Genomic DNA, 18,042 nt, shown 5'->3' with positions numbered 1-18,042 from the left:
CAGAGATGGTTGGGGAACAGAAATATTTTGGGGGGGGATGTTGAGGTGCCAGTGGGGGGGGCACCGAGCTGATATTTGACAATGAAGCTGTATGTAGATGTGGAGGTATCAATGGAGTTACACAAGGAACCATGTTGGAATGTGACAATGAGTAGATGATAGACTGAGTAGTGAAAAAGGAGCCATAGTATAGGAACAGAGAACACTTAGCTACAGAAAGGGAAAGGGGGCCCCACTAAGGCAAAGGGTACTTACAGATTAATAGTTTATGTTAAGGGGGAGCAGAGAGAGGGGAATTACTCTAACCCTGCTTTTCTTGGTTTTCTTCTGCTCTAAACCCGCTTTTCTTGGTTTTCTTCCGCTCTAACCCGCTATTTCTTAGATTTCTTTTGCTCTAACCCTGCTTTACTTGGTTTTCTTCCGCTGTAAACCCGCTTTTCTTGGATTTCTTCCGCTCTGACCCATCATTTCTTGGATTTCTTCCGCTCTAACCCTGCTTTCCTTGGTTTTCTTCCTCTCTAAACTGTCATTTCTTGGATTTCTTCCTCTTTAACCCGTCTTTTCGTAGTTTTCCTCAGCTCTAAAAGTATTTCCTTGGTTTTCTTACACTCTAACCCTGCTTTTCTTGGTTTTCTTCCACTCTAACCCCACTTTTGTTGGATTTCTTCCACTCTAAACCTGCTTTTCTTGGTTTTCTTCCACTCTAACTTGTCTACTCATGATTTTCTTTCTCTCTAACCCTTCATTTCTTAGTTTTCTTCCACTCTAACCCATCTTTTCTTGGTTTTCTTGCGCTCTAAACCTGCTTTTTTTGGTTTTCTACCGCTTTAACCCTGCTTTTCTTGGATTTCTTCCGCTCTAACACGTCTTTTCATAGTTTTCCTCAGCTCTAAAATATTTCCTTGGTTTTCTTCTGCTCTAACCCGTCTTTTCCTGGTTTTCTTCTGCTCTAACCCTGCTTTTCTTGGTTTTCTTGGGCTCTAATCCTGCTTTTGTTGGATTTCTTCCACTCTAAACCTGCTTTTCTTGGTTTTCTTCTGCTCTAACCCTGCTTTTCTTGGTTTTCTTCCACTCTAACTTGTCTACTCATGATTTTCTTTCTCTCTAACCCTTCATTTCTTAGTTTTCTTCCACTCTAACCCATCTTGCCCAGGCCAGAGGTTCAGCAGGGCGTTGTGGCACATCCCCTCTGTGCCCGAAGTGCTGCTGTGTACTGCTCAGTGCTCAATGCACTGCTGCTGTGTGCTGCTCAGTGCGCCGTTTCCTTGCCAGCCCTCCAGAGCCGACCAGCTGCAATCCAACCTGCTGCCATGCTCTGGGACCCCCAACACTGCTCCTAAAAGGTCTCCAAGGGCCACCGGCTGAACCTGGGACAGTGCCAGAACCCAGTGCCGTCTGCTGATGTGCCTCGCGAATCCTTTGGGGTCGCCCAGTGAGATGCACAGCCACCCGGCCCAGCCTCACAGCTGCCAAGCGTGCTCCTGGGGGCTCCAGTGGGGCTCCATGCGAGTCCTGCAGCACCCCATCACCCCTCCCAGCTGGTGGTTGCACTCCATGCAGGGCTCTTTGCTGCTTTTCCATGTGCCCAGCTGCACTCCACACAGCACCAGGAGAATTCAGCTGCCTGCGGCCCGACCCGTCACGCTGCAGGGTTTGTTCTGCCGCTGTGCTCCAACTGCCCCAAACCCTGCAGTGCCCCATAGCACCCCATAACCACTACCCCAAACCCTGCAGTGCCCCATAACATCCCATAGCCATTGCCCCAACCCCTGCAGTGCCCCATAACATCCCATAGCCATTGCCCCAACCCCTGCAGTGCCCCATAGCACCCCATAACCACTACCCCAAACCCTGCAGTGCCCCATAGCATCCCACAGCCACTGCCACAACCCCTGCAGTGCCCCATAACATCCCATAGCCATTGCCCCAACCCCTGCAGTGCCCCATAGCACCCCATAACCACTACCCCAAACCCTGCAGTGCCCCATAGCATCCCACAGCCACTGCCACAACCCCTGCAGTGCCCCATTAACATCCCATAGCCACTGCCCCAAGCTCTGCAGTGCCACATGGAGCCTGCGCTGCCATGCCTGCTTTGCGCGCTCACTTGTTCTAGTACAGAAAAGAAGCTTTTATTCAAAGGTGCATTTTTTCCTACACTGCAGCGCTGCATTTGGTTTGGGTGCTGGGGTTCGCGGGATCCTCCCATACAAAACCAAGGAGAAATGAACAGCTGCTACAAAGAGGTAACAAGACGCCCTGCACACCGTTCTGCTCTTCACCCACAACTGCCAATGGTACGACACGGCTGGAAAGGGCAGATTGGTGGCTCAAAATGTCAATGAGAGGAATGTCCCAACCGCCCGGCAGGCACCGCGCCACTGCACGCTAAGGAAACCTGCAGCACCACTGCAAAGCTTGCAAGGGCTGCCATGAGCACCGCCAAATGGAGGCCACCACCTCTGCTCAACTGAACAAAGGCCTGGGGACAAAAGGGACGCTGCAGCACTGTGCCTCTCTACCAGGGTGAGAAACGGGCTGGAAACCAGGCAGCAGGAAAGCACGCAGCAGACCTCAAAGCTTTCACTGCCTGCACGTGTATGCTTCAGGGGACCCGATCCAGGGAATGCCAGGCCCATTTGCACCAACTGGCAAAGGAAGCAGCAAGGGGCAGCAAGAAACAGAGCGCACCAGATAGGAGCGTGCTGCGTTGTGTGAACGGCATGGGGTCTGAGGATAGCCATCCCACAGGGGAAGGACAAGGGGTGTGAGGACAACCATCCCACAGGGGAAGGACAGTGCTCCATCCTCATGGAGCGCAGTGAGTCTCATCCCCTGCATGGCACGCTGCTCCACACTCAGCTGCTATTTCTGCGCGGGATGGGGAGGCTCTCATGAAGGAACTTCATGCTGCCGTGCTCCGAGAAGTCAGAAACGATGTGGTTGTCTCCTCTCAGCAGCCACTTTGTAGTCAGCAGTCCTTCGATTCCTACCGGTCCGCGTGCATGGATACGAGAAGTGCTGATCCCAACCTCGGCACCTGCACAAAGCACACAAATCACACAAACTCAGCCGGCCTGCAGCAGATGTCCAGCTTGGTGCTGTGCTTGTGACCTGACGCACAAGCCCCTCGCCGAGCTGCCTTCCTCCATCCCTCTCACTGAGCCACCTTCCTCCATCCCTCCCGCAGTGGCACAAGTTGCGCTCCCTGTTCTGCTGCAGAACTTCATCAGACAGCATTAACTGCTACGTTACAGGTTGGGCTTGTTCATACTGCTGGCTGCGGGCTGGGCTACAGTTTGTGCTGCACTTCCTCCCTGTAAGCCTCATGTGCCGCAGACCCAGCAGAAGCTGAGCATGGCTTTAGGAGCACGGCAGCATCTGCCACAGCTCCCACATCACAGCAAACCCTGCCCTCATCTCTGCTGCGTCCTCCTCCTGGCTCCTGTGTTCAGCTGGAACGGAGTCCAGTTCTGAGCAGTGTCTGGCACGGTCCTGCCTGGGATTAAGGGCAGGTGCGACGCTGCTGACACAGCCACGTCCAAGTTGCTACTGTTGGTTCACGCCGTGTCTGCGGCTGCTCAGCTTCTCATGAGGTTGTGCCAGCACAAGAGGCTGGGGGGGGCTAGAACCCGGAGAAGGGATGGACTTCCCATCGTGTGCCACACTCTAACCTGTACAACCGGGGAGCCGGCCGGGCTGACACCACTCAGAGAGTAGCAGCAGCGCATTGTGCTAGGCAGCGGGTGCTATGCCAAGGAACTGCTCTGTGCACCGCCTGCCCCACCGCACTCCTTCCCCATCCTCCTTCTGTCCTATGAACTGCCTCCAACCCAACCCAGGAAGGCACTTTTTATCCACCAGCTCTCTCTCTAACGCCACAAGCAAAGGAGTGGCCAAGCAACCAAACAGCGCTGAGCTGCTCTCTGAGTCACAGCACAGCACTCATTGAGCTGCCCTGTGGCTGAAAGCAGAGGAAGAAGCACATGGCAACAAAGCGCAGCACTCACTCACCGAGTCCGAAGCGATACCCATCAGAGAAGCGCGTGCTGGTGTTCCAGAAGACACACGCGCTGTCCACGTGCTGCAGGAAGAACTCGGCAGTTTCCTCTGGAAGAAGCAGAGAACAGAAGATGCTCAGAGGAAGAGCTGCGCTCTGACAAGCAGCACCTCGCGTGGCCAGCAGGCACAAGGGCAGAACTTTCACAAGGAACAGCCGGACGGTCTCTGAGGTCTCTGAACAGCCTGCCTACAAGTGCCCCCATAGGTGAGTCCCAGTGCTCTCATCAGGCAGACACAACTGCAGACGTTACAAGAGGTCCATCATGGCAAGGAAAGAAGTGGAAAGATGCTGGATTGTAACTACAGCCCAGACACTACCAAGCAGCTCAGCTGTACCACCAGGGTAAAGCAGAGCAGCCCCACATCACATTTTGCTGCCAGACAGCTGCGTCGCTTGTTCGGCTCCCCATCGCAAACACAACTGCTCCAAACAACGGAGAATACCATATAACGTTGATATCGTGAATCAGACTTGGCAAACAACACAGAACCCCCATGAGAGCAGCTACCAAACCCAGCTTAGCACAGAACAGGCAGGAATGAAGCACCGCTGGGCAGAGCTGTGCAAGTCTGTGTGCTGCAGCAGACACAACTCTCCCTAAGGCTGTAAGCTTTGTAAGCCGCAGGTCAGTCTCCCTTCACAATAAGACCAAGAGTGAAATGAGACCGGCATCCCGTTTGTGCCCCAGTGAGTCCCTGACGCGACAGCTCTGGGTGCTAACAGCCTACAGTATGAAATGCATGCACACCTTTTCTGCCACTCCTAAAAGCTTTGCAGGACATGAAGTACAGGAGCAGCAGCTCAAATCTCACTCAGCTGAGCCACAAAGCAGCACAAGCTCACTGCCACTGAGCCTCAGCTGCACTAAAGCCTGGACCGAGACTCGTCATTTGGCTGGGAGCAGCTCTCGCACTGTTTTCAACCAGCACACCATCCAAACTGCATGTGAAACAGGAACAGGAGCAGCTCAGAGGAACATCAGTTCAACTGGGAACTGAGATAAATGCAACTCGTAAACTACAGGCGCAGAACTGCAAAATAAGGGACTGGGAGGGTGGGGGACATGGGGGAAAGCATCTGTGCTCCTTGTTTGTGAGACACAGAAATGACGTGAGAAGACAAAGCAGCCGCAGTCCCATTTCCCCATTCCCAGCACAGCAGCTCAGCCCTTCACCCCACGGTGGCCCAAACACAGCTCACGGTTCAGGAGATGCTCCTGCATAACCGCCCAGTGCAGCACTGCAGCGCAAAGCCATTTACCTGGCAACAGCAGGCAAGGCCTGATCCAGAACCACGCCAACAGGAAGCAATGCAACCAGCTACACCAGCACAGAGAGCAAAAGCAAAGCAGGAAAGAAAAGAAACAAAGTGCCCACCAACCGTTTTCTGTGATGATAACATCGGTGTGAGAACTGCCGTACTTGTGGATATGTTCAACAGCCTCTCGCACACCGTCCACCACCTCAATGCAGCATGCCAGGTCCCCATATTCAGTGCGGAGAGATTTCACTTCCGAGGGGCTGAAGGTCAAGTAGGAGGCAAACTTGGGGCCGGCGTGAATCTTCACCTGCGACAGCAGAACTATGCTGTGATTGTGACCACACCAACCATCTCCAGGTGAACGTGTGAGCTTGCTACCCCAGGTCTGCCTAGGATGGATGCTGCTCCTTCAGAGCGGACCCTACAGCGACACGCTCTGGTTTGTGCCCAGAAAAAAGCAGTGCCCTGCTGACACCTGCCTGCTGCTGAACGGCACTCGGCCAGTTCTAAGGCTCCCTTCCTTTTCCCACAGTGAGAAGGTCAGGGGTGTGCAAAAAGAGGGGAGGGGACACGGCTGCAACAGCTGACCATACCATAGGAACATCCCACCTCGTGTAACGCCAAACCCAGAAGCTGCCTTTGGATTAAAGCAGACCTAGCTCAGGGACGGACCAGCACCGGTCCTAAACCAGCAGCGAGCAGCCGCCATCTCATCCTTTGTCCCGTCCTCCTCTTTTCTTCTCTCTTTCTCTCTCTTTGCTAACTGAGCCACATTGTTTCCCGTGGATTTTCCTCCTCTTGCTCCTCTTCCACATGGGGGAAGCGAGCGAAGAGTTGGACTATCAGCTGCTGACTGCTCTTAAAACACGTGTTCACCCAACGTTGAGTAAGGGTAACTGAGCCTGCATTACAGAGTTTCCAGAGGCTCAGCAGCCCCAGCCAGCAATAAGGACGGCAGCAGACACGTTACACCGACTGTCTATGGTGCCACGCTCCCAGCTCAGGGCTCACCTCTAGTTGTTGAGAGCAGTTGTGCTACTCAGAGAGATGCATCAGGCAGGAGTTCACTGTGGCACAACTCACCGTGGCAGAACTGCACCCAGCTCATCTTCTCTCTTTTCAAAGGGCAGGCGCAGCACCAACGGCCACTACAGCAAACCTTCCTTCCTGCTCACAACTTGCACCCACAGGAGTCGTTACCTGCGCCCACCCTTTTGCTCTGTAAATTTGCACCAGTCCTCTGAAGCGTTTGTTCCAGACAGAAAAGAACGAGCATCCAAAAGGAGCTGAGTCCTTGCATGGGTCTGCACAGACCTCCCAAGGGAAATCCAACACAGCACCAACCGCCGAGTTCGGCCCCAATAGCCCCACACCTGAACGGTGACACGGGGCAAGCGCTGAGCTCCGCTTCCTGTGGACAGCAATGGGAGCCACGGGGACAGCGCGGGGCTGTGCTGCGACATGGCTGGATGGGCTGCTCAGGAGGCATTCGGAAGCGGAGTGGGAACAGCCCAGCCAAGCACGGATGGGCCGCACCAGGCAGTGGGCACGGCCCCAACTGCCGGAGCTCTGAAATACGGGCTGTGGGTGCTGCTGTGTGCAGCACATGGCACTGAAATACAGAGTTCAGGTGCTGCTGTGTGCAGCTGCAGGTCAGACAGGTGACTCTTGGGGTCTTACAAGTCACCCCATTTCATCACTCTGCAACTCTTCAGAACCAGAATGGCAGAGAAATCCCAACAGAAATGAGACAAAGGAAACTGTGACCGGGCAAACATGAGCAAAAACTGAGTTTCACGAGTCTGTTGCAAGAGGCACAAAGTGGAATCCAGCACTAAATCCCTTCCAGCAGAGGACTGTTAAGCGAAGCACTGTAAGGTGGCGTTTCCTCACCCAGCTGCCGACCGCGCTGAGCGCACAGCCCTGCCCAGCATGGAGCGTTTCTCACTGCCTGCTCAGAGCACACGGCAGCGCCACCACATCATCCTGCAGCATCATGGCTGGGCAGCTGCATGCTGCTACCAGCGCAACAGCCATAGCGTTCCTCCCCTCTGAGGCGCAGAGCCACAGCCTTTGCTCTGCCCTTCCTGGAACACAACCAAACAAGATGTAAACCAACCCAATGCAGCAGGTGAGGACCTGCTCCTGCCTTCACGCAAAGGGCAGCTTCCCCAACTGCAATCCTTTAATCATCATCGAAACACAGGGCCTGTTTCACCCCATTTTCCTGCATTAACTACTGCCCAAACAGCATTAAACGCTCACTGCTGTATGAAAAATCCTCTTTTCATGCGCAGCTTCAAGTACTTAACCAATATATTCACCTCCTGATGCATCTCTGCTACCTTTACTGGCAAAGCATTGCTCACGTCAAGGCAATGAAGTCATATGGGGGCCTTTCACGTGACAGTCAGGAGGACAGGTGGGAAGAAAGGCACGCCATGTCAAAGGTTTAAGACAAAAAGCAGATGAAGCAAATTCTGAAAGAAGAAAAACAAAACGGCAATGGGCTAGAGTAAGGAGGCAACTAGAAGCAAACAGATCCAGTAAGAACCAGCCTTAGGTCTAGGAAGAAACAAGCAATTAAGTCAGAGTGAAGAGGAGCAGGGAAGGGTTGTGGATATGCTCCTCCATGGCAGAACCATTATTTTGTGACGTAGAAGGAAGCATCAGCATCCCAGGAATGGCACACAGGCACCCTAAAGGAGCTGCTTTCTGCTCATTCCCATGGGACAGCTTGGCGCCGTGAGAAGAAGCCAAAAGAATTCTCCATGAAGCTCATCTGCATCTACAAAGAGCCGCGTGGGTAACTTTAGCATTACAGCATCACAGAATGACGCAGGGTTACGTCAGCTTGACCAAACACTTCCAAAATGTTACAAAGTACAGAAATCAGGACAAATAAAACCACGAGTAGCCATGACTGACCTGTTCCACTCTCAGCATGTCTATGATCTGATCAAACAGCGGCATCCTCAGCAAGTCTCGGTGAATTAAGAGTGTTTCCAGAGCATTGCAGGCAGCAGGATATTCACACTTCGAGTCTCTAACTGAGGTTTAAGAGTAGAGAATGGGTCACGTAACGTTTGCGACAATACCTTGGCACAGCACACGGATTAGCAGTTATCAAAAGCTCATCACACAGTCCAAGCATGAAGCCCCATTACACCCACAACTCCAGTCACCCCAAACTGCTTACTTATTCGCGTGACCTTTTCAACGCTGGCATCCACGTCCACATACACGTGGCAGATTCCTTCACTGTGCCCCATCACAGGGATTCCCTTTGCAGCCTTCTGTATGTCCCTGACCAGCTGGGATGAACCACGCGGGATGATAAGATCTATCAGCTTATCCAAGCGGCACAGATCTTCCACTTCCTCTCTGGTATTAACCTGTGCAAGTTGTGACACAAGTGGTCCATAGCCTGAAGCTTTACGTGTTCCTCCTACACACAGCAGAATAGCACCCATTTGGCTCTAGGCTCTTACCAGTTGCACTGCATCCTTGACTCCGTGAATTGAAAGCGCTTCCTGAGTCAGGTGATGCAGGATTTGATTGCTATAAGCTGCCTCTTTTCCTCCTTTAAGCAGCAAACCATTTCCACTGGCGATGGCCAAAGCAGAAACCTGTCAGAAAGGAACACGAGGACAGACAGACAAACAAGGGAATGAGGACAAGTCAAAGCCATCCACCTCTTCTCTGAGAACAGAGCCCACCAAACAGGGTTGGAACAGAGTTCTGGGTTCTGCCGTTGGTCGGTACTGACCTAAAGCACCAACCAACAGAACGTGACCCCAGAAACGAACCATCTCAATGTGTCAGGCACAAACTGGAGTCCTTGGAGCGCTGCTGGCAGAGGGTCACCGCACCAAACAAGACTTAACCCCGGGCAGCAGCTCCAGCAGGAGCTGCACAGCTACATAAAATAACCTCAGACTCCAGAATCCTTCTGCTCATTGGGAATGGAAGCAGCCACTCAGCTCCTTCTCTGAGGAACTTTTCATGGTGCTGTCTAAAACCCAAACACCGCAGACAACACCTGAGATTAGTGCAGAGGGAAGAAAAACAACTCGAGATGGCAGGCAAATGTGAGAGCAACGTTACCACATTGCTCTCACATTTACAATCAGAAGGAACTTACTGACCTCGTTGTCAGCCTGTTTATGGCACCAGATTTCACATCTTTTAAGTCCAGCACCACAAGAGAACAACTGAACATCTGCATTCAGCAATAGAACCAGACCTGAACTGACTGCTGAGCTGGGCAGAGAATCATAGAACCACAGAGTGAATGAGCTGGGTTCTGTGCTGCGTTTTTCAACAGCTGTTCCTAGCAGTTACACTTTGTTATTAACAGCCTTCATTAAACATCTAATGTTGAAGCCTATCCTGCAAGCCCACCCAGCTGCACTCAGCACGGACAGATGAGCGTTCATTGGTAGGAACCTTCTAAGCTGCAAGTTAAGCAAGGAGCTTCTGATGTAAGGTACGTGCAGGAATTGCATCATCTGAATGCAAGCCAACTCATTCTGTCTACTAGGTTACAGAAAAGCAACCCTGAGTCACTCTTAACACTGCAGGAACACGGGAACTTGTCTGCAGAAACAAGAAGGATGCCAACAAAACCCATTGTAGAAGAAGCCAAAAGTCTCCCGCGGCAAACCCTCCTGCAGCTCCCAATGACTCCTCCTCAGAAATACGCTCCCCCCTGTCATCAGAGCTGCTGGTACGGCCCGCCCTCCTTATGTACCTGGGGGAGACAGTCGGGACGGGACTCAAAGATGACGAGCAGGACCCCAATGGGCACCGTCACCTGCTCCAGCTCCAGGTCTTTTGCTATTCGCGTTCTGCGGATGATGCGGCCGACGCTGTCCTGGGAGGATGCTGCAATCTGGCGCAGCCCGATGGCCAGGCTGTTCAGCTTTGCTGCAGACAGGCTGAGCCGTTTCAACAGAGGAAGTGCCAGCCTCCCTGGAGGAAAGCAAGAAATACGGCTCAGGCCGATCCATCCGCTCAGACTCCAGCAAAGGTGACCTGAAGGGCGAACCTGTAGAAAATTCAGCTATTTCCCGCTCCCAAGCAGCAAACCCACCCAAGATTAATGCCATACTTTGAAGCTGGCAGCCATCACAAAACTGACACTGCATGGGAATGTTCTCACAACCGCCATCATTGAATCTAACACAGCACAACTCATCTGCGCCCGAACGAACATCCGCATCCAAACAGACCAGGTTCTTCAGTTGCACACGGCATCACACAGCGCCGTGCTGCAGCCTCTTACAAGTTTCCAGCCTCATAGTAGTTCAGGAGAGCTTTCATGGTTTTGTCAAGAGCCTGGGCAATAACTGCGTCCTTCTGCTCCACGGCCACAAATCCCAACGCAGACAAAGGCACGTTTCAGACAGAGAAGGACCGCCCGACTTCTGTGCTCTGAATGCATATAGATGGAACGCTTACCCAGAACCGCCCCCCCACGTGCTCTGGTCAGTAAAACAACAGTAAAAGCACCAACAGTACCATCTGTAATGCATCAATTCCACACCCTTCCAGAAAAAGGCCGTTTGTTGCAACCAGAAAGGTCAAGGCGCTGGAAGGGCAATACAGGCGTGTAGCAGCAATGGGACCAATGCAGACGGAACGGTGTTACAAAGGAGATGTGCTGGCCCATCCCTGAACAAGCGACAAGTTCTCACAGGGAGAACTCCACGAGGGAGGGTCTCCAACCACAGACCCTTCCCCAGTGGCAGTCAGCACTCAACTGAGACCTGAGAGCGGCACAGCCGGGATGCAGCCCTTCCTGCCCCACAGCTGCACTGCCCTTACTGCGCTCCCAGGGCTGCCCAGGACCTTCCCAGGCACTCAGCCCGTGGTTCAGGCCATGACTCAGTGCTCACCACACAACAGCTCTTCTCGGGGAGTCTCAGTTTAAGTACATGGATGGCAACAACCCCCACAGCAGCCAAGCATTACGTTCACTGGCCCAGAAAGACGTGCTTTTAGCACCGCAGTAACAGCAGGGTTGTCTGCCACGTTTCGTTTCCAAGGTGAGCCCGCCTTGGCAAAAGAGAGTGCTGCCCCTTCTTTGTTCTCACAAAGCTCCTCCCAGTGCTTTGCAAACCTTGCAGCCTTCCCTGATGAATGAATCTGATTGATGGAGCCCTGCCAGCTGCTGCTGCTACGCTGAGTGATTCTCCAGGTGCTGAATTCACCAACAGCGATCTTTCCCGTCTCAGCTGACAGAACTCTGCAGCTCTGCCTGCTGCCTCTGAGACCCAATTTCATGGCCATAAGAGGAGGATGGAACAAACGGTAATGTTACCTTTATTTTCTGCTTCTTCCAAGTCCTTCTTGTTTGCCAAGAGGATTTCTTCTCTTTGATCGGTCAGTAAGTCAGCGAGACGATAAATGATCTCTGCCCTCTGAAAGACAAATGTTTCTGACCTGCATTCTTACATAAAATACATTGTGTTGGATATCTGGCCCACCTCCCTCCACTGACCGTACCTCCTCACTGAACTCCCTGAATACTCGCGGCCAGCTGATTTTTCCAGGCTGCATTACATTGAAAACCAGGGCTGGAGAGCCCTGCACGTTGCTTGCTTGTCTGGTTTGGTTTTGCTTTTCAATATTTCGCTTCCTGTGCCCAATGGTCTCACTAAGCCCACACAGTTTGAAGGCCGCTCTGTGGTCTCTGCTGCAGACAACGTATTGTGGCCAGGCAGCTGTAAAGCAGCAGCTGGCAGTAACGAGCAGCTGAGGACTTCTCTTTCGCATCCGCACAGACAGGAGCAAAGAGGCCAAACTATCCTGTTAATTCTTCAGAAGCTCTGAAAAATCAACTTCTATACGGTGGGTGCTCTTGGAATTTTCCTAAGCCCACATGCGAGCACTTGTTACACCACAAATACAGTACAACCCAAATGGTGGATCTGGCATGCTATGAACAGATTCTTGTCCTGGAAGGCCAGTCTGCGTTAGAAACCTCTTTCCTAAAGCTTGCCATACGTTCATTCACCAGCTGAGCAAGTAAAGCCGTGTTCTCTCACCTGCTCAGGCTGCAGAGCTGCCAGGGTCCGGCCACCAGCTCGAGCCATTTCACCTTGCTGCTCCACTGTGGGGCCTGTGTCAGGGCAACAAAACAAACACACTGTCAAGGCGACAACAAAAGCCCATGACACACGTGGACAGAGCAGCAGACGTGGAAATGAACACCAGCCCTTTCAGCTCCCAACTCTTTACTTAAAGCAGGAAAATAAGTCCTTCCATAACAGACGTATTGAAGAGATTTACTGCATGGCCAAACAGGATATATAAATTTATACCTATCAGATGAAAAACCCTGACATGATTCCCAAGCATATCTCTTCTAAAGGCATCACAGAGATTCAGTAAGACAATTAACATCAGGGTGGAAAAGTTAGTGCACAGCTCACATAAAAAAGACATAAAAATCATAGAATGTCTTGGGTGCTTGGGCTGGACGAGACCCCAAGGACCATCAACTTCCAACTCCCTGCCAACAGGCAGGGCCACCAACTTCCACATTTCATACCAGCCTAGGCTGCCCAGGGCCCCATCTAACCTGGCCTTGAACACCTCCAGGGATGTACGGGACATCTACAGCCTCTCTGGGCAGCTGTTCCAGCACCTCACCACTCTCTGAGTAAAGAGCTTCCCCCTGACATCCAATGTGAACCTTCCCTCCTTGAGCTTAAATCCACTCCCCCTTGTCCTATCACTGTCTACCCTTGTAGTATAAAGCTGGTTCCCCTCCTGTTTATAATCCCCTTTAAATACTGGCAGGCTGCAGTGAGGTCTCCTTGCAGCCTTTTCTCCTCCAGGCTGACCAAGCCCAGCTCCCTTATGCTGCCTTCATAAGGAGGGTGCTCTGACCGTCTGATCATCTTCACGGCCCTCCTCTGGACCCTCTCTAATGAGAAAGAGCAAAAGAATACCAAGATGGATAATTCTCAAGGTATGGGATTCTACTGAGAACAGGGAAGCATTTAAGTATCTAAAAGAACAGAAAGTACTGCAAAACTGCATGGAAACACAGAAAGAATAACGGAAGGCCAAACCAACCTGAGTAACACCTTGCAGAAAAGCTTCTTTCCCTTTGTCTCTCCCTGTGATTTGGGTTGGAAGGGACCCTTAAGATCTCTTCCCAAACCACTGCTGCAGGAAGGGACTTCCCCCTCTACCCTCTATTCCAGGTTGCTCACAGCCCCATCCAGCCTGGCCTTGAGTGCTTCCAGGCAGGGCGCATCCACAGCTCACTGCGCAACCTGTGCCAGAGTCTCACCACCCGCACAGGGAAGAATTTCTTCCCAATATCTGGTCTATTTTGGAATGGTTCCCACAGAAGAAAGTTGTTGTTTTTTTGGGCAGGGACCCAAAGAATCCACATCGAAATGAAATGGCACAGGACAAGCTTTGAAAAGGAAACTGAGGTAATGTGACAAAGCCTTTATGGCTGATACAAACGTGCTGTAGTGTGGCCCATGAAAAGTGTCAGTATCACAGTTTGTCCTGCAAAGCATCTTTCCAGTAAAGGAGCTCAGTGCTCTGCTGGACACCGACTTGAAGGTGAGCCAGCATTGTGCCCTTACCACCAAGAAAGCCAGTGGTATCCTGGGTGGCATTAGGTGAAGCACTGCCAGCAGGTGAAGAGCAGAGATCCTTTTCCTCGACTGAGCATTGGTGAGGCTGCAACTGCAGCCCTGGGTCCATTTCCAGGTCCTCCAGCACAAAAGAGACTGGTACATACTGAAAACACACCAGTGTAAGTAAGGTGACCAAGGCGGTCAAAGAACTGGAGCAACTCCCCAGAGAGGAGTCGGAGAGCTGAGGGCTGGGGCTGCTCAGCTGGGAGAAGAGGAGCCTCGGAGCTGGGGGGCGGGATGGATCTCATCCATGTCTGTAAAAGCCCAAAGGAAGAGCATATAGAGATCAGAGCCAGACTGTACCAGTGGTGTCCAAGAAGACAAGAGGTGACAGCAGAGACTGAAAAGCAGGAAGCTCCCTCCTCCCTTCCGAGGTCTCCTGAACGTCACCAAACGCTTTTTCCCCACAGGAGTGCCTGAGCACGGGCTAACATCCTACCAGTGCTCACAGCATCCAGCAGGAACTTCAGTGTTCAGGCCTTCAGACACAGCCTAGGGGAGATAACAGAAACATCACTGATCTGATCAAAACACAAAGCCAGTCCTGCTGTCCTGTAAACTGAGAGTGCATTTACATCTCAGCTGTTCCAACAAGACCTTCAAAAAAGTCAAAGCAGAACAAAAATGCTTCAGATGAGACACGAGGAGGATCGTACTTCTGGAGGAACTTCTGGACAGAAATACTGAGATGAAGGACGAGGGAAAAGACAAGATCTTTCATCGTAGAAGTTGAGCAGAGTTGACCACCCTCCCTCTCCAACCAAACAGTTAGGGAACCAAAAGCCAGCAGGAAGCAAACCTGCACAGCTCTCCTATTCACAGACACGCACAAAGCAAAGCAGGCAGTTCTTCATACACTGCCAGCTCTGGGCTCTGGCTTGCTGTGACTCAGCCTTGGGGACACCAAGAACCTACAGAGGTCCTAACAGTGACTTGACAAACTTAGAGGAGAAAGGCGCTGAGCATTATTATACAGCTGCCTCACAGCACGTCACAGGTACCACCTTACACTCATTCTACCCTAAGATCATGGATGTTTGCTCTTCCTACAGCCACTGTTACACTGTCAGAGCAACAGAGAGGCAGTAAAACATGCCTGTAACAGCAGAATATAGAAAGTCAGATGAATTTATGATGGGAAGTACAACTAGCTGCTATTGGAGTTTGGCAGCATGTTGAAAAGCACTCCTCCTTTCATGCCAAAACATTCAACCACACATAAAAACAAAAAGCGACAAGAATTGCACTCACTTCTTTAAATGTGCACCTGGTGCACTGAGTTACCAGCTAGAAGGAACCTTAACAGAATCACAGAATGCCCTGGGTTGGAAGGGACCTCAAGGATCATGAAGCTCCACCCCCTCTGCCTGGCAGGGTGTTACGGTTTTGCAATTTGGTTGATGTTGGTATTCCACATCAGAACACCATGCCTAATAATGGGAGTAAAGGGGACAAGATTCTTTTTTTTTGCGGACTGCCTTAATGGGCATGTGGGGAGGGGCACCGGAAGGGAAGTGGGGAAGGGGACGGGGTTGCTGGCCCAGCTCCCTGAGAGGAGACAACGTGGTTGGAGCTTCCCGCCTTCCACAGCTCCATCGGTGAGATTGGGGACTTGGTATTCTCTTTGTTGAAACTCTCTTGTTGTTGTTTAGCATTATTAGGTTATTAAACTGCCGTTCGTTCTCAGATCACCTTTTTTTCTCCTTCATTTTTTGTTAGACTCAATCGCAATCTCCCTTCCCTTCCCCTCTCCCTAAACACACGTGGCCGGGCCGCGCCGTGCCATACAGTGCCGCTAGAGAAAAGGGGGGGGGACTTTTGTTCCTGCTCCCCCAGGTTTGTTCCCACTGTCCTGGAGTGAGCTCTAGAGAGAACTCCGTGACACAGGGCCACCAAACTTCCACGTTCACTAGACCAGGCTGCCCAGGGCCCCATCCAACCTGGCCTTGAACACCTCCACAGATGGGGCATCCACAACCTCCCTGGGCAGCCTGTTCCAGGATCTCACCACTCTCCTTGTAAAGAATTTCCCCCTGGCATCCAACCTAAATCTTCCCTCTTTCAACTTAAATCCATTTCCCCTTGTCCTGCTATTACCGGCCCTTTCAAAGAGTTGACTCCCCTCCTGATTATAGTTTCCCTTCAGGTCCTGGCAGGCTGCAATGAGGTCACCCCACAGCCTTCTTTACTCCAGGCTGAATAAGCCTGGCTTCCTCAGCCTGTCCTCATAGGGCAGGTGCTTCAGCCCCCTGACCATCTTCGTGGCCCTCCTCTGGACCCTTTCCAACAGCTCTGTGTCTTTCTTGTACTGAGGGCTCCAGTACCTGGACACAGTACTCCAGATGGAGCCTCACAAGAGCAGAGTAGAGAGGGACGATCACCTCCCTATCCCTGCTGGCCACCCTTCTCCTGATGGAGCCCAGGATACCATTTGCTTTCTGAGCTGCAGGAGCACACTGCTGGCTCATGTTAAGTTTCTCATCCATCAGGACCCCCAGGTCCTTCTCTGCCAAGCAGAGGATTCAACATTTTCTATGCCAACCTGGGAAAATGCCTTCCAGGATCACCTGTCAAGCAGGAGGTCTCCTGTTTGTTGCACAGATGCAGCCCGGGTTGAACTGTAAGCTTGTGGGAGATCTCTCTAGCTCCATACTCCAGTTATCTCTCTGTACGTCCACACTCACCTGCAGGCTTCACCTCCGAGAAGAACGTCCCAACTTTCTTCCCTTCCACAATATCGGTGATGACATGACCAGAGATCTTTGGGTGGGTTCCATTGGCGATCACTACAGAAGTGCCTCCTTGGAGGGCCCACAAAGCTGCTTTCACCTGCAGGACAGAGCCCGTGCCAGGACATTCATTGTTACCTGGATCCCCATTCCCAACAACAATTCTTGTTCCACTCTGATCTCTGGATTAAGGCTTCCAGGGCGCCCATCATGCTGCAGGGACTCCCACAAGGTGGCATGAAGCCAGATGGCTACTCTGACCTCCATTTCCCCTTCTTACGCAGGTGCTGCTTTGGGGTCATCCCACAGCCCTCCCTGCAGCCTGCCCTTCCCAGACCTGCCACAGGGCACTTTGCCCACAAGCTCTCCTTCAGTGCCCTCCCACGTGGCAACTTCTTCCTACTCTGAGGAAACACCATTTCCCCTCTTGAAAAGCCGCACTGCCAACGTCCCTAATGCTGCTTTGCCGCTGGTCCCTGACCCGCACGGAGCGCCACCACTGCACCACTGAAGTTGCTCCTCCATTGGCAAAGGACTCCGTGTTGCCTTTTGCTTCATTTCCAGATGTTCCAGTCTGCACCCATCTACAGCCTGCCGGGGCTTTTCTGAACAGCATGGAAATTAGTGTGCCCCGGTGATGCAAGTGGTAGGAATGCCACGTTGCAACACTGGAGGCCCTGGGTTCGAATCCCCCCCTGTGGTGCAAGTGGTAGAAGTGCCGCTCTGCTACACAAGAGGCTCGAATTCCAGGAGGTTGGACTCGATGATCTCTAAGGTCCCTTCCAACCCGCACGAGACTATGATACTATGACTATGATAATTATCCGGTCTACCAGCCACCCGTCCCAGTCTCGTATTAGCTGCTTCCCTTGTCACACTTTCCTTTCCCCCCTGTCATGGTTTTGTAATTTTGTAATTTTGCTATCAGTATTCCACATCATAACATCATGTAAAACATGGATACTTTTGACTATTCATACTATTGAATGAGCAGTCCACAGAAGAAGACTACATATCCCAGAGAACAACACGGCCAGTGATAAGTCACAGGACCAGGACGCTATATAATCTTGTTCCCAGGCTGGAGTGTTCTTCCTCTCTCAAACTTCTCGGAGAGTGGGAAGCGTTCCAGCCATGTCGCCTAGAGTTCACAGTAGGCCTCTCGGTTTTCGGGGACTCTCTCTCTCTCTGTTTCATTCGATTTGTTAGCCTCAATTATATTATATTGTGTTATCTTGTATTTCGATATCATATTTAGTAAAATAAGTTTTTCCTCCTTAGATTGCCGCTGTTTTTATCCGATTCCCCTTTTCCCCCTCCT

General features: G+C 51.8%; 1 protein-coding gene across 22 annotated transcripts in view; it reads right to left on the bottom strand.

Moving 5' to 3' along the window:
* Positions 1-2,107: 2,107 nt before the first annotated feature.
* ALDH18A1 (aldehyde dehydrogenase 18 family member A1) overlaps positions 2,108-18,042 on the bottom strand; it is a 46,297-nt gene continuing 30,362 nt past the window's right edge. For 17 of the 22 annotated variants that reach the window (XM_015867571.3, XM_085554901.1, XM_085554899.1 and 14 more), the window contains 10 exons: positions 16,677-16,821; positions 12,376-12,449; positions 11,649-11,748; positions 10,077-10,297; positions 8,815-8,952; positions 8,523-8,718; positions 8,252-8,373; positions 5,444-5,630; positions 4,015-4,110; positions 2,108-3,040 (listed from right to left, as the gene is read on the bottom strand). In XM_015867571.3, the coding sequence (XP_015723057.2) occupies positions 2,859-3,040; positions 4,015-4,110; positions 5,444-5,630; positions 8,252-8,373; positions 8,523-8,718; positions 8,815-8,952; positions 10,077-10,297; positions 11,649-11,748; positions 12,376-12,449; positions 16,677-16,821 (1,461 nt within the window). In that variant the 3' untranslated portion in view covers positions 2,108-2,858. The remainder of the gene's footprint in view (positions 3,041-4,014; positions 4,111-5,443; positions 5,631-8,251; positions 8,374-8,522; positions 8,719-8,814; positions 8,953-10,076; positions 10,298-11,648; positions 11,749-12,375; positions 12,450-16,676; positions 16,822-18,042) is intronic. The other 5 variants (XM_085554908.1, XM_085554909.1, XM_085554911.1 and 2 more) reach the window with 2 other exon arrangements.

Source organism: Coturnix japonica, chromosome 8, assembly GCF_054131305.1.
Source record: "Coturnix japonica strain WE chromosome 8, WE-NBRP24, whole genome shotgun sequence".
Lineage (NCBI taxonomy): Eukaryota > Metazoa > Chordata > Aves > Galliformes > Phasianidae > Coturnix > Coturnix japonica.
Note: the sequence above shows the minus strand (reverse complement) of the source record. Positions and strands in the feature narration are given on the sequence as shown.